This window comes from Rousettus aegyptiacus, unplaced genomic scaffold, assembly GCF_014176215.1.
Source record: "Rousettus aegyptiacus isolate mRouAeg1 unplaced genomic scaffold, mRouAeg1.p scaffold_m13_p_2, whole genome shotgun sequence".
Taxonomy (NCBI): domain Eukaryota; kingdom Metazoa; phylum Chordata; class Mammalia; order Chiroptera; family Pteropodidae; genus Rousettus; species Rousettus aegyptiacus.
This window is the reverse complement of record NW_023416295.1, coordinates 155503621-155519527: the sequence shown is the minus strand read 5'-3', so window position 1 is coordinate 155519527 and position 15907 is coordinate 155503621. Positions and strand designations below refer to the sequence as shown.

The following is a 15907-nucleotide window of genomic DNA, read 5'->3' as shown; positions in this document are numbered from 1 at the left end:
AGCCAGAGAACACAGGTTTCAGATCCCACTCCCTTTCACCCTCCCTCCTTTTTACCAAGAGTAAAAAAATTCTACAGATATCGAACATCTAAAACTTGACCCTCAGTGTGATATTTCTCCATAGCGGTTTTACACAGATCCTTTTGAGACAGGCATAATCCTTGGCCTTCACAATTATTTTGTTTATTCCTTCAATAAATACTGGGGCAAACACCGTGTTCTGAATCACATTGGAGCCTGCTCTGAGTAAACGAAAGGGGTAGGACCAACCTGCATTTTACTTTTACTGGTGCCATTTGCTCTTGCAAAACATTTAAAAAATAATTATTCTAAGGTTAGAGAGAGGGCGGAAGAAAAGACAAAGTGATTTAGAGCCAAGAATGATATTGTGAGACAAATAATAAACAAAGCCAAAGATAAACAAAGAATGGAAAAAAGACGAGATAAAAAGGGCATGGGGTGATCCTACTGCAAGCTATGAGGTCCAACCCAGAGCCTCAAGTGGTTATTGAGTACTGCAACTGAGGAATTGAACTGCTAATTTTAATTATTTTAAAATTGAAGCAGTTTAAAATATTTTTTCATTAAACTCAACTTTATTGTTTTGGTAGAACAACGTATTTAACTGTAGAAAACTTCTAGTCTAAAATGGAGATGCGTCGTAAATGTAAAATACACACTTCATCACAAAGACTTGGTAGAAAAAAGTAAACTGACATATTTTTACATTGATTACGTGCTGAACTGATATTTTGGATATATTAGGTCAAATAAAATAATTATTGCAGTTAATTTCTCTGGTTTCCTTTTAAATTTTTGATGTGGCTACTCGAAAATTTAATATTATGAAAGTGGTTCAAATTATATTTCTATTGGACAGCGCTGCCATATGGGAAATTCTTTGTCCTTTGGTTACTGAATTCAGTTGCTGTGGAAACTAAAGGGGCCTTCAGGCTCCGTGTTTCCTGGAAGACAGGGTGAGATGGGGGAGGGGAGGTGTGTCCTCAGGGAAGATTTTCTTGGATCTCACGTTCCACTTGTCCTCAGTTCTCGCAACTAAGGATCAGATTCAGAAAATATCCTCATTTGAAGAAAAGAGATAACATAATCTGGTTTGTTTCAGGTCCAGTTGTTTCAGTTTGTATTCTAGGCCCTCAACCAAATGCCCAAAGGAATATGCACTTTCTCCAACTTACCTAGAAAAATTATGCTCATTTAACTTGTGTTTCTCTCAACACAAACCCTCTCCCCCCATATTGAAGGGGTTGCTGGGTGACAAATTAATGGGCATTAGGAATTTGACCAATGATATTTCTCTCCCCTCAAATCTATGACATTTTCTCTTACCCAACTCTTTAACCGGGAGTTTGTTTTGCTTTGTTTGCTCTCACACTGGAGCCTCCTCTCTCCTTTTGTTATCTTGCATCCTCCTCTCTGCCCTTGATTCTTATCTGTTTTTTTCTACTCTTCTGCTGTTTTCTTGTATAGCTTAGTAATGAGATATTTACCTCACACTTTTCTTTCAAGAAATTCACATCCCAGAGTTAATATATTGATAACTCTCTCTTGTGTAAGAATCATTTGGCCTTGCCTCCAACCTGCCCCCACCCCTTCGCCTTTTTTTTTTTTTTTTTTTTTAAGTTGAAGACGGAAAATCCTGTAAATCCCTTAAGGGCCAGGACTTTTTTGTCCTATTTACTGATGAAGCCCCAGCTTCTTGGAGAGTACCTGATACATAGTGTGTGCTCAGCCAATCAATACCTGTTTAACCGAATTTGATAACTGTTCCAACTCTAGATGCTGTAAATCTGAGAGTAGAGGCAAAATTTGCAGAATGGCTAGAATTCACAATGAGTGGTATGGTGAATGCCATGTTAAGGAGTTTGGATCATATCCCACAGGCAGTTGATTCTCTCCTTCCTGCAGGTTAGGGAAGCTGGTCTGGCTTCTGGATATTTGGGTTTCCTTCCTACCTGGAGTGATTGATTTTGCTACTCAGAGGACAAGTAGAGCCAAAAACTGGCCAGTTCTTGCCTCTGTTTTCTCCTCCCGGATTGTCCTTCCCTCTCCTTCAAGATTGTAGACCCAGCCAACAATCAAAAAGTAGCTGATAAATTCATAAGAGCATGAATTCTGTTTACGCTCCTTCAAACAACCTTACCCCTCAGATACTAGCACTCACTCGACTTTGCCTTACAGATGGCATTTATTCTCATCTTTTTACAGATCGATTCAAGTCTGAGCAGATCCAAGAGCAAAAAATAGAGTATTTGCCCTACCTCCAGGCTTTTCTGTAGCACTTTGTCTGTGAAACTAAGAGGCTGGATCTGCTAGAAGAAGAGGAAAGGGGGACTAGCTTAAAAAGGCATAGTGGGGCGGGCGAAGGATGTGGTTTTTAAAGAGGGCACGGAGGGAGTAGTTGGGCTAGGGTGGGGGCGGAATTAGAGGTTACAAAATTCCGAAAGGTCACGGGATTATTTGGGGCGGGGGAAGGGGCGGGGCTGGGGGCTCGGCTCCTTCTTAAGCTCCACCCTTTGCAGAGACATAAAAACGTGCCTGATGCTCGCTCTCTAACGGTGAGAGCGCGAGATACAGAGCATTAAAGAGGACCAGAAGAACTTGCTGGCAGTGAAGGACGTTTTGAAGGTTTTGTAGGCTGGAAGAAGTGTCTCTGGAATCCCACTCCTAGATCTTTCTTGAAGATTCGAAAATAATTAAATTAGGGCCATGGGGACACAGAAGGTAAGGATGATACAATTACCAGTGATTTTTGCTTGTTTGGAGTATGCTGGGAAAGGCAAACCGTAATGATAATTGCTGTATTCTGTTTTATTCTGTCCCCTAGCCATCTTAAGGCCGTTTCATTTTTTCACCAGCCTGTGATGCTACAGTTTCGCCAGTTCTCTCTGAATGTCATGTCCTAGAAAGGATTTATTATCTCTGTTCCGTCACCTTCCCGTCCTAGGGAAAGTCATCCAGAGAAGCTGTGTGTGTTTCTCAAGATTATTTTACATAATTACTCTCGCTTGTGTTGATTCTTAGTGTGGGCCTGGAAGCAGTATGAGAATTTCTATGGAAGCCCTAGACCTTGAAAAGACCTGAGATTGGTTTGGGGGCTTGGGTCAGTGTCCAGCCATCTGTTCTTTGACCTGTGGGATTCCCCTGGATACTAAAGAGAGGGAGTTCCAATTGTCCTTCCCATAGTGGCTATGATTGTGAGAGTGTGGTACAGTAATATATTATTGTGTTTTGTATGCCATATTTGTAGGAAGAAAGGCATTTTCACTAAGGTAAACTTATTTGAAAAAGGAAGATAAGAGAAGGGATGAAAAAATGGGAAGAGGAAAAAGGATGGTACTGATGAGGGGAAAAGAGGTTTTATGAAAGGGAAATGGATTAAACAGAAAGAGCTCTGTACTGGCAGGGGTACTTGTGCCTCGTTGCCTGGGAGGCAAGGTCCATTTGGGGAACTGAAAATCGGCAGCCTGCCGCTCTCGTCTGACCAGAGAGGGGAGGGAGTTTAAGGGGTGTTTGGGGCCTGTAGAAGATGGCCTCGGGTATAAATATTGAGCTACCCTGAGGCGGACATCTACGACAATGCCCACTTGAATTATTCTAGTAAGCTGAGAGATGACTGGTTTGATTTTTACCCCCCTCCCCCCCCAAGAGATGTCTCCTCTGTGTTGGGCTGGGACTGAACTTGTGCTCTCCCCCTGCTGGGTGGGGGATAGCAGTACAATTTTAAGTAAACTGGAAGAATTTCACGTGGGCCTGGGATGCAGTGGGTCGACGGATACGTGACTCAGAGCGAGACAAAAGAGAAGCTCAGTGGTGAACACACCACCACCAGCGCCGCTCGGGGTGTCTGTGAAATCCGCGGGCGAGCGAGACGGCTAGATCTAACTGTTGCCGAAATAATCTGTTCTTAGGAATCCTCTGTCTTTTTCTGTGCCCTCCTGATTCTTTCATTCCTCAGAACAATCGTTTGCTTTTTTTTTTTTTTTAACCTGAGGCAGTTTTTTCAATGCTTGCAAACTAACCGGATTCCTCTTAACCTTTCCTTCCCAAATTTCCTTGCCTCTTTTCCTAAGTTCACTCTGCATACTTGCCCAGATACCTCCAGATAAGTTCTTCAGTGATGATAACTGTTCCTTTGTGTTCTGCATTTCTTACCTAACTCTCATCAAGTTTTCACACCACTCATAGGCCAACTGATCCTAATCTTCGTTAATAGGAGATAATCCTCAATCAAGAGTTTTAAAGGTTGTTTGTTCCCTCCCCCTCCCCCACCCCTCCAGGTGACCGCACCGCTGGTCTTTGCCGTCACCGTTGCTACCATAGGCTCTTTCCAGTATGGCTACAACACTGGAGTCATCAATGCCCCTGAAATGGTGAGTGCCAGGCAACTGAAATTAGAATTTGGAATAGAGAAATTATTTCTTTAAGTAGGGTTTCAAGAATTAAGAATTTCTGACAAACTTTGTATCTAGTTTGGCTAAGACTGAAGAGGGAGAATGATATTAGGGAAGTGTACTTGAATTATTTTTCAGAACAAAACGCTCAGTTGCTCCCTATACCCTGAACTGTACCCATTCTTCCTCTCACTGTGTTGATATACTTTATTATTTCTTAGAGGTTAGTTGCAAAGAAGGTGGGGAGGCTCTTAAAAGAGGGCTGGGGTGATCACTGAATATCAGTGCTACTATATCTACTATGATTTTCAGAACAACTAAAAAGTTCTATTCAGAATTAGTAGTAACATTAACTCCAGTGTTATCTGTCTCTTCCATCCCTATCTAGTCATCTTCCTGCTTCTCTATTTATAAAGTAGTAATTGTAATGCTGTTCTCTTAGGGAGGAGAAGATCCTCAATATTTGTCTTTTTTTATCATCCAATTGTAACAGTCTGCCCTCCCACCAACTGTTTTAATTTGCAGATCATAAAGGACTTTCTCAATTACACTTTGGAAGAAAAGTTAGAAAACCCTCCCAATGAGGTGCTACTCACATCCCTCTGGTCCTTGTCTGTGGCCATCTTCTCTGTTGGTGGTATGATTGGATCCTTTTCCGTCGGACTCTTTGTCAACCGCTTTGGCAGGTATTGACCAGAAACTGGGCAAGGAGGGGACTATTCTGGTTGCACTGAAGACAAGTATTGAGAATTAGGATGGGAAGGTGATGATGCATTTGAATGAGAACACCTCAAATTCTGATTAAGGGAAAATCTAGTCCAACTGGCACTGAATATGTCTATTCTTGCTTGGAGCTCTGCTGCCCTGCATAGCTTCCACCCAGCCCATCAAGAGATGTGCCATGCGAATGATTGGCCTTTGCAGCCCAGTTTAAACTAATTCGGTTATTTTCTAGTGAAGTTCACTGTGGAGTTTCCCAGAAACATACTTTATTTACAAGGTTAGAAGTTGTTTGCTTTTCTTAAAAGTTTTGGGGTTTCGGGAAAACGTTTTAATTATTTTACACAGCGGGAGTGAGAGGAAATATTTTGTAATCCCAGGTCTTTGGCAAATGTGGATAATGGCCAAATAACTGAACTGAAATATTTTTTCCTGAAAAAAGAAAATTGAGTCTTCTTACTTTCTGCTGGCTTAATAAAATGTCTTGGAGAGTAAAATACTCTGAGTAATGACAGGTGAAGGAACTATTTAATTTGCTAATTAGATGTTCTAGAAGCATAAATGGAATTCAGGTTTTTAAAAAATGAAAGCAACCTATTTTCTTTAATGTTTGATTTTTTTGTTTGTTTGTTTTTGAGGCTATGTTTTATATGCTAAAGTAATCAAAATTTTTAGTGTGGGTTCCCCACAACTAACATGGCTTCTACCTGTTGTTATTTTATTAGCAAAAGAACCAGTACAGGAGGGGGTAAATGGGGATAGGAATGCAGAGAAAGGTAAAATTGAGGATGAGGGATGAGCTTTTTCTCTTAAAAGGGTTCTCTGCAGTGGCCGCACATTTAGGATCTCCTGGGCAGCTTTTAAAAGTCTCAGTGCTAGACCATACCTCAAGCCAATTAAATCAGCATCCCTGGGGATGGGATGGGATGGAGTTTCAATATTTTTCAAAGCTCCCCAAGTAATTCCAATGGGCCACCCAGGTCAAGAGTCACTGTTGAAGTATGGTGGGGCTGGCTCTTCCCAAAAGCTTTAGTAATTTTTCAATGTTAATCTTTTACTTCTGCCTTCAATCAGCTGTTTTCACTGGCTTTGCCTCCCACATTTTTAGTGCATAAATGCAGTAATTTATTATTCGATACTGGTTATCAGTACTAATTATTAATGGCATCACCACAGTCCAGCCTAGTGAAGGAGAGCTGAAGTTGACTGCTCTGTGCATAAAATTTTCTCTAATGCAGAAAGACTTGTCAGAAATAGTCTAGCATCGTTAGTATGTTGGTGATATAGCTAAGCATTATAACTAAATGCTGTGAGAAGCATTGGTCCAAAAATTTTGTGAGTGTTTTCATGGACTGGCAATATCAGAATCACCTGGGGCAGTAGTTCTCAGGCTTTTGCTTACACCAATCACCTGGAGGCCTTTTTGGAACACAGATTGCTGGGCCTCACCCCTGAGTCAAACCTAATGATTTAATAAATCTGTGGTGAGAGGGGACAGTTTTAATTTCTAGCAAATTTCTAGCCGAATCTCTTAGTTTGTGGACCAGGGGCATAAAGTGCTTGCTAAAATGCTAGGCTACAGCTAGGACTTGGAGAGGAGATTTTTTTTTTTTTTTTTGTAAGAATTTTTATGCGTTTGAGCCAAACTGAAAACATTGTTGAGAAGAGAGATTTCAAATGCTCCCTAGAGGAGAATCTTAACCAAGTTCTCTAAGTGAGTTTTATGCGTATAGAGGTATTAAGAACCATTGATCTTGGTTATCCCAACTAGAAATGTTCTGATGATAGGGAGTGGGAAAAGTTAGACCAAAAGAAGAGATACGTGTAGGAAAGAGTAGAATTAGAAAAGAAGGGGAAAGATAGGGCCTGCTTTGCTAACTTTACTTGTCTTTGTTTAACCTTTCAGGCGCAATTCAATGCTTCTCGTCAATCTGTTGGCTGTCGCTGGTGGCTGCCTTATGGGATTCGCCAAAATAGCAGAGTCAGTTGAAATGCTGATCCTGGGCCGGTTAGTTATTGGCCTCTTCTGCGGACTCTGCACAGGTTTTGTGCCCATGTACATTGGAGAGGTATCTCCTACTGCCCTACGGGGGGCCTTTGGCACGCTCAACCAGCTGGGCATCGTCATCGGGATTCTGGTGGCCCAGGTACTCTAGAACTTAAACTTAATGAGTGTTAGTTTCATGGCTCATTTAATGAGTTAACAGATAAAGCACGAAAAAGAATGTCTGGCACATATTCTTCAATACATATTCCAGATATTATCATTATAGCTATGAGAGAACGGATGAAGCAGCAGTTAGGGTAGAGAAAGGAAAAGAAATATCTTCTTTTCCAGTGGTAAAAGAATGGTTGGCTTTCTGTACTTTCTGTTTGTTTTAATCAATTTGTGGCTTACGAGGTATAGGATTTTTAGTATTATCTTTGGCTCGTTTCTAGATATTTGGCCTGAAATTCATCTTGGGGACCGATGATCTTTGGCCCGTGCTGTTGGGTTTTACCATCCTTCCAGCTGTCCTGCAAAGTATAGCCCTTCCATTTTGCCCTGAAAGTCCTAGATTCATGCTCATTAACAGGAAGGAAGAGGAGAGTGCTAAGAAGAGTGAGTATCCTTCACACCTTCACTGTAGGTTGTGGTTTGTTTTAGGATGAGGATACTGGGTCCTATTTCATGTCATCTCTTTTCCCTGCCCCTCAGAACCCAAATAGAGTTTTCTTATTACTCTTAAGTTGAGAACTTTCAACCCCTGATGAAGGAGGTGAGAAGGTAAGTTACGATATGGATGCTGATTGATTAGCTGTGTCCAGGGCTCATCTCATGTGGTTCCTCCCCAGCCATCTTATGGGAAAAATGAACTTAGGACAGCACTTTATCCTTTCCTCTTCTCTTTGTTCTCTTTTCCAGTCCTCCAGCAATTGTGGGGCACCCAGGATGTGGCTCAAGACATTCAGGAGATGAAAGAGGAGAGTGCTAGGATGGCACAGGAAAAGCAAGTCACTGTGCTGGAACTTTTCAGAGTACGCAGCTACCAACAGCCCATCATGATTTCCATCATGCTCCAGCTCTCTCAGCAGCTCTCTGGAATCAACGCTGTGAGTATAAGTTTTTCTATACAAGGTGTCCTATAATATCCCACTTAAAATCCCTGACCAAAGGTGAAGAACATTAGTTTTTGCTCACCTTCTTACATAGAGAGAATCCCTCACAATGCTTGCCACATAGCAGCAACTCATAAAATGCTGATTATCCTGATTTTTATTTGTTTTTTTTGTTTGTTTTTGTTTCTTAAAATTTTATTTGTAGTTGATGTTTTCCATGTGGAAAAATGAGAAAATAAATAAAAATGAAAAAATTAGTCACCCTTAGTCTTGGAATGGATAGTTAACATTTGTCCTCTTCTAGGCTTTTCTTAGACATGCAGCAGGGCAACACAAATTTATCTAATTTTTATAAATTCTTTTTTGACCACTTATTTTTTTATTCCCCGTCCTCTTTAACTCTGATCGATCTTGTATAATGTCATCAATGATAATGTAAGTTATACAGCCAAAGTAGATCTAAGAATTGATATGCCTTGGCTTTTCTCCAGGATCTTAGATTCTAAAATCAGTGGACAACCCTGGGGACCAGTTAATTCAATTCAAGAGGACTAGAGGCATACTGGCAACTTCAGACTGAGGTGGCCTTAACATTCCATTTATTTTAGACAACGAGAGTAGAGACTATGATATTTTAAAGTGGGGGGCAAAATTCAAGGTAGCATTTGGCAGGCAGCCCTTGTATTTTATGCAGATATCAGCCTCCTGCTTTTGAGTCTTGATTGTGGGAAGAAAAGGTATTACTGTACCTTCTATCCATTTGCAGATTAAGTATTTGAATGTGAAGAACACCAGAACACCCTTATCCTACCTCTTTAAATAGTGATTCATGTGCTGTTTCTCATTGGTCTTCGATTCGATACAATAAATCATTTTGTGACAACGCATTTTGCAAAATACACGTGATACTCAAAATAGTCGTTGGTTCTTGACCTTTTTTTCCTCCCTAACACTCCAAGGAGGATACAATAGTCCCAACTTACCTGTGGTTTTATTTTCCATAGTTTTAGTTACCCATGGTCAACTGTAGTCCAAAAATATTGAAAGGAAAATTCCAGAAATAAACAATTAATTAGGTTTAAACTGTGTACCATTCTGAGTAAGGTGATGAAATTTTGTTCCTTCCTGCTCTGTCCTTCCTGGACATGAATCATCCCTTGTCCAGCGTCTCTATTCTGTACACGCTCCCCACCTGGCATCGCTTAGCTGCCGACTTGGTTGTCAGACTGTTAGCATTGCAGTACTGTGTTCAAGTAACTCTTATTTTACTGTCACGATTGTTCTATTTTACTATTAGTTAATGTTGTTAATCTCTTACTGTGCCAAATTTATCAATTAAAATTTATTATAGGCATGTATGTATTTATAGGAAAAAATGTAGTTTTTGGTACTATCTGCAGTTTCAGACAACCACTGGGGGACTTAGAATGTGTCCCCTGCAGACAAAGCCAGGACTACTGTACTTGTGTTTGAAATAACTGCTTCTCATGAGGTAGTAGAGGCTGTTAATATCAGATCCTGGAAGTAAAGGTAGTTGAAAAAACCTCTCGGGTGATTTGCTGGATTCCAGTCTCAAATCTCCTCATTTGAAAAATCACCATAATAAACTATACTCTCAAAACTTTCCAGAGCAGCAGGGTTGGGACTTGAGTGAGGCATCGAGGTACAGGTGCATATTCCTGAGTGATGGCCTCCTTAAGAATGTACACTACGTGCCTCGCTAGTGTCTAGGATGCATAATTTAGACCCCAGTCTGGACCCTGCAAAATGAGATCAGAAAAAGACCACTCTCGGAAAATTACAAATGGTTGATAAGCACTCTTCAGGACAGACCCTTCCTGCCTCAGGAAATGGTGTGTGAAGAGGACTTTTCTAGCCTACCTTTAATTAATTGATGTTTTCCAATTTCCCTTAAAAAGGTAGAGGATAAGAGGTTGGATAATGTTTATCTAGCGAAATAAAACTGCTTTTAGGTAAGATGAGAAAAGCGTTGGGTTCACCTGGCTTGATCGCACCAGATAGCAAGGTAATTTTCCTATAAGAAATTTACTTGGGATGTATACATGTTCATTAGGTTTTTGATGTATACACTTTTATATAAGGAAGAGAACTGGCATAAGTATTCATTGCTTGTTTTAACTGTTCAAATATCTTTCCTTGCAAACTTTATATTATTAAATATTATTAGAATTTTTTTTATCCAGTCTTAATTAGCTCAACCTTGCTTCTAGAGCAGTAGTTTTTAATCAGGCTGACTCTACAAACCTGTTTCAAAAGCACAACCATAATCTCATTTTTAAAAATATAGATATACATAATTTCTATCTTAGATTGTAGGGATTTGAAGTTATTTCTTGAGAAGGTAAATCCTATTGTGGAAGCATATTATATTCATTAAAATAAAACAATAAAACAAAGAAACAAAAACCCCGACGATAACTACTGCAGAGGCAAATACTCTGTGTGAAATAGTAAACTCCTGAGTTAAACCTGAGGGACTGACTGAACCTGGTACAGATACTGTTCCCTTGTTAACTTAAGATCTGAGTCCAATATTTTGACATCTCTTTAACTCTGATACTTGCAGAAATTCTATGTTTTAGCACAGTGTTTAACAAATAATATAAATAATATATACGAAATGTAGTTTATTTAATAGTATATATAAACTACAGTTCTGCTACTGATTATACAAGCAGATGAAGGTTATTCAATTTCTTCACTATCGAATTGGGACTTCAGTATGCCTGTCAGTGTTTTTAGGCTTAGGGAAATTGTCCATTGAAAAACTTTACATATAAGTTAATAAAGTAGACATAAGAAAGTGACTAAAAGAAGTAGCAGAAGTAATCATAAAGTGAAAAATGCAAATGAATAGCTAGAATTGAGGAGAATTAAAAAGAATAGAGATAAGATAAAAGAGACTCTTGTTTCCTGGAATTTCAAGGTTATTTTTTGCTGCTTCTGTTTAGCTGCCATGGACAATAGCTGTTCGAAAGTTGCATTTTCTTTTGTTTCCTCTTAGGTTTTCTATTACTCAACAGGAATCTTCGAAGATGCAGGTGTTCGGGAGCCCATCTATGCCACCATTGGTGCGGGTGTGGTCAATACCATCTTCACTGTGGTTTCTGTAAGTTGGATGGTTTGATCATTTTGGGGGAAGTGGGAGTAAGCAGAGGAGGAGTTCTTGCTACACATGTTCAAAGATAGGTTGCCTCTCCTTCCACCTCCCAAATATTATTTAAACTTTTTCGTTGTTGTTTAATTCCTCTTTGGGGAAAAAAGACATTGAATGATGGATGTAAATAGTCTTCACTCTCTTCAAACAAATATGGAATGGTTGGGAAAGAGGGAGGTATTGAAGGTGTTATATAGGATTTTTTAAACTTTGAATTGGAAAGGGATAAATGTGACCCTTAACAAGTACCCTGCTACTGGTAAGGCAGATTCATGTAGCTCATACAGCATCTTTATTCGTGAAAGCAGAAGTTTCATGTGATATTCTTTTTCTTTTAGGTGTTTCTGGTGGAAAAGGCAGGAAGGAGGACTCTGCATATTATTGGCCTTGGAGGGATGGCTTGTTGTTCCATCCTCATGACTGTCGCTTTGTTATTAAAGGTGAGTGCTCCTCATTAAAGGTGAGTGCTCTTTGGGGGAAGGAAAGGGAGGCGAGGAGGAAAGGAGAGGTTACAGTTGACGCTGTGACAGAGGTGGGTGGGTGGTTGAGGTTGGAGATCGTCAACTTCGGAGAAGCAGCATGCCCAGAGTTTGGAAAGTAGATCATACAGATGGGTAATTAAATTGCTATGATTCTTACAGCTATATAACATATAGCTTGTAAAATACATTATGTGATTTAATTCTTAAAGTAATCTTGAGGTAATTATTCCTATTTTACAGTCAATGAAATGATCTAGTGCACAATGATATATGTGTGATCACATGGCTAGGATTCAGAGGGAGCTTTTCAGTGTCAGGCAGCACTCAATCTCATTAACTTTCCTCTCTTCCTTCCTCATATAGGATCAGGTTAGCGGGATGAGCTTTGTCTGTATTGGGGCTATCTTGGTCTACGTGGCCTTCTTTGAAATTGGCCCAGGCCCCATTCCCTGGTTTATTGTGGCTGAACTCTTCAGCCAGGGACCCCGCCCGGCTGCAATGGCAGTAGCTGGTTGTTCCAACTGGACCTCCAACTTTTTGGTTGGGCTTCTCTTCCCCTCAGCTGCGGTAAGCAAATTAAAGCAAAACAACTCACCTAGCACATCTTGAAATCAACCCTCTTAAGCCAGTGTGTTTACGATATGATGATTACTGACACCATAAAGGATGAGATCTCAAGGGCTCCAACCTAGATTTTTCCCCCTTCATTTTTAGTGATGTAGGAAAAAAAAAAAAAAAGGAATGATAGAAAAGGTTGAAGCAAGAGGATAAAATGGGGAACTTGTAAAATACCACTCGTCTGAGAGTATACAGGCCTAGTTTTACCCAGAAAAACAGAATGATAATAATAAGCCTCAGAGGATTCCAAACCAATACATAAAATTCATCATTCGAACTAGGATTATGGCTTCATGGTCTTACAGGCTCACTATGCATAGGATGTTAATGAATGAGCTGGGTCCTACTATAAAATGACCTGGAGCTGATTTATTAAATAAAGGAACTTGCAATATACATTTAGAATGCATTTCCTATTTCTCTGAGTCTTTATAATCTAGATTTTAAAAATAATCAAAAATCATAAAATACTCAATAGGTATTTGGAAGCAGCTAACTTCAATGAACAGGAAAAGAAATGACACAAAATGACAGAGAACTCCAGAAAGTTAGCAATGGAATCGTAAATGAATCTCTGAAGAAACCTTCCTGTTTTCATTAAATATGAAAGGGCTATAGCTTGAAGTCTATTGGAAATACAAATATGAGGGAAATGAGTTTGTCAGTGACCAGATTTTTATATCAACACATTTTTTTTTGTATCCTTTCATAGACCTTCTTCGGACCCTACGTTTTTATTATCTTCGCCGCCTTCCTTGTGATCTTCTTGGTCTTCACCTTCTTCAAAGTCCCTGAGACTCGTGGCAGGACTTTTGAGGAAATCACACGAGGCTTTGAAGGGCAGGCAGCCAATAGAGCTGAGAAAGGCCCGGTTATGGAGATGAACAGCATCCAGCCTGTTAAGGAGACCGACACCAATGCTTAAGCCATGCCGCCGTCCCACCTCCCTCCCACCGTGAAAAAGCAACCTCTCCCCATCGAGGGAGAGGCCTCATCAGGTTGTAACCCAGGACTGTTTCTGAATGCTGCTACTTGATTCTTCTCTCATCCCCATACTCCATGAGCACTCAGAGGAACCCAATGCTGGGGTTAGTTGTATCTTCTTCAGTGGCTTTTTAAACATTTCATTTCTTGGACATTCTCTTCTGTTTAGGAGAGACCAAGTGAACCTACCTTCATTGCAGGAAGGATTGGCTACTTGGCATTTGACGACTTGGCCAGCTCTTCCTCCCTTAAGTTCTAATATGGTTTCATGAGGGCAAATAGGGGAGTGAGAATAAGGGAGCAGTTGTCCCAACCTCAGACTCACCAGGAAACACATGCGTAAGAGTGTGGAAGGCAGAGAAGGATTACATAAGAGCACCTTCCTCACTTTTATACAGCTCTGCAGAGCAAATTAACTTGAGTTTTATTTATTTTATCTTCTGGTTTTATTGCATAAATATTTATTTTTTTAAGTAAAGTAATTTTACCAAATAATGAAAACAGAAGGAAATTGAGGTTAGAGGGAGGTGCTTAAAGAGTTTAAAGTGTGGAAGATTTGATACTGGAGAGGTTATGGTTTAATAAGAAGAGAAGAATTTAGACAGAAATGTAACGTGTTATTGGCGGGTATATGATGTGTGTGAGGTTTGCATGTTGCCTCTTAATAATTTGTCCTTTGGACGAAAACTCTCAAGTTCAATTTCTCAGAAAAGTCATGTGCCTGTGTAAAGAAGCTATTGGTTTCCTTTGGAACTTTTTTCTTTGTTTAAGATTATATGTAGTATTACTTGAAATCTAAGACTCTTTACTAAGATGGGCATTGTAGTTAGTGGTGGTTGATGGGTTCTAATTTTGGATGGAGTCCAGAGAAGGGAAGATTATTTGTAGAAATCAATCCTCTTTTTCCCTCACTGGACCAAACAACTTTTTCCTCTTATAGTGGACTCAAATTTTTTTTTTTTTTTTAAGTGCTCCTACCACCCATCTGGTGAGAGAGACCTCCAAATGAGCAAGCTAAAATATTGGTTCTTGGTAAAGGTTTGGTATTTCTCCATTTTGTTATTTAGGAGATTTTTAGATATTGATTTTTATTTCGTTTTAAGCTATAACTTTAAAAGAATTCAGGAGAGTGTTCATAGCTAACTCGGAATTTGTAACCTCAGCCCTGGGAGAGGATTTTTCCCAGATGATGATTATCTAGTTGGAGTGTGTTTGTTGCTTTAGGGTCAGTGCATGCCTGTTTTTGTCTGTTACCATGTTATCATAGTATTATGTCAAGTGTCCTTAAGGCACTTGAAACTTTCCCATAAAACCACATTTGAGGTAGTATGAGTAAATGTGCAGTGTACCCCACACTTGAGAGAATGTATGAATGAATGTATGTGCACTGTCACTTTGCTCTGAGTGGAAGTAGTTTATTGATAACTTGTTTCCTCTATGTCCCTACAGCCCCTTTTGGGATAGAATGTGTTAAAACTCTGCCCTCTGTATATAAGTAACACTGCCTCTGCTGGGTGGAATTTGCATCTGTGGCTTTGTTTCTAACCTGGAGAGGACTCCACCTCACTCTGGACTTGGTCAATGAGGGTAGGAATGAGTGTGAAATCAGGACATGTGGCCTCCTAGGGGTGCTAGAGGTAGAGGCATGGGGGAGAAGAAGACATTCTTTTAAGGGGATAAGAAACACACTGCAGACTTGTAACTCTGGAACTTTTCAGAGAGTTAGATGACATGGAAGTATTTACACTTGCCCCAGGTCACAGACCACTCCACAATCTAGTTTCCCAGTATTTTTATACATGAGATTATACCCCAGTGACACTTACCCTCTATTCCCTTTGTCATATGTTGCTTGATCTCCCTTACCTTCCTTGGTGCTTATATATATTTCAGGCCCTTTAGCCAAACCTTTGCCTATGACAGACAGTATTTCAGTTCTTACCATTCCCTCTGGTCGTTGAGCCTTTGGACAAAAACTCACAGAGCTGTGGCATGGGGTTTTGCTGGGACAGGTGACTTTTTCTCTAACTGCACCTCTACTTTTGGCTCTTCAAAAACTGTGGGTTGGCAGTAATGCACTGTGGAAGTTTTCCCATTTCTCAGTGACCAGATTGTGAATATTTCCAAATAGATTTTCTATTATTGTTACTGTGGTTCTTTGTTTTGAAATAAAAATTCTGAATGTACATGTTATATTCCAAGTTTGGTTTTTTGGTTTTGTTTTGTTTTTGTCCTTCCTCTAAAAACAAAATCCGCTTTAAATTCTGGTTCAGCCACTCAGAAACTTGAGTACGTTTCTTGTAATAGAGACTCATGTATATGAAAGTAGCAATACTTGTTTATTGTGCAGGTGAAATGAAAATACCTTAGTGCCTTGCTTTGCATAGTTAATAAATTATGTTGCCTTTCTTTCC

At 39.8% G+C, this 15907-nt stretch overlaps 1 protein-coding gene across 1 annotated transcript; it reads left to right on the top strand.

Moving 5' to 3' along the window:
• The first annotated feature begins 2536 nt into the window (after positions 1–2536).
• SLC2A3 (solute carrier family 2 member 3) lies at positions 2537–15688 on the top strand. The gene is made up of 10 exons (XM_016128055.2): positions 2537–2742; positions 4299–4391; positions 4938–5098; positions 7039–7279; positions 7572–7734; positions 8038–8225; positions 11257–11361; positions 11748–11849; positions 12255–12458; positions 13222–15688. Exons 1-10 carry the CDS (start codon positions 2728–2730, stop codon positions 13432–13434), a joined length of 1485 nt encoding a protein of 494 aa, XP_015983541.1. The 5' UTR covers positions 2537–2727; the 3' UTR covers positions 13435–15688.
• Positions 15689–15907: the final 219 nt, after the last annotated feature.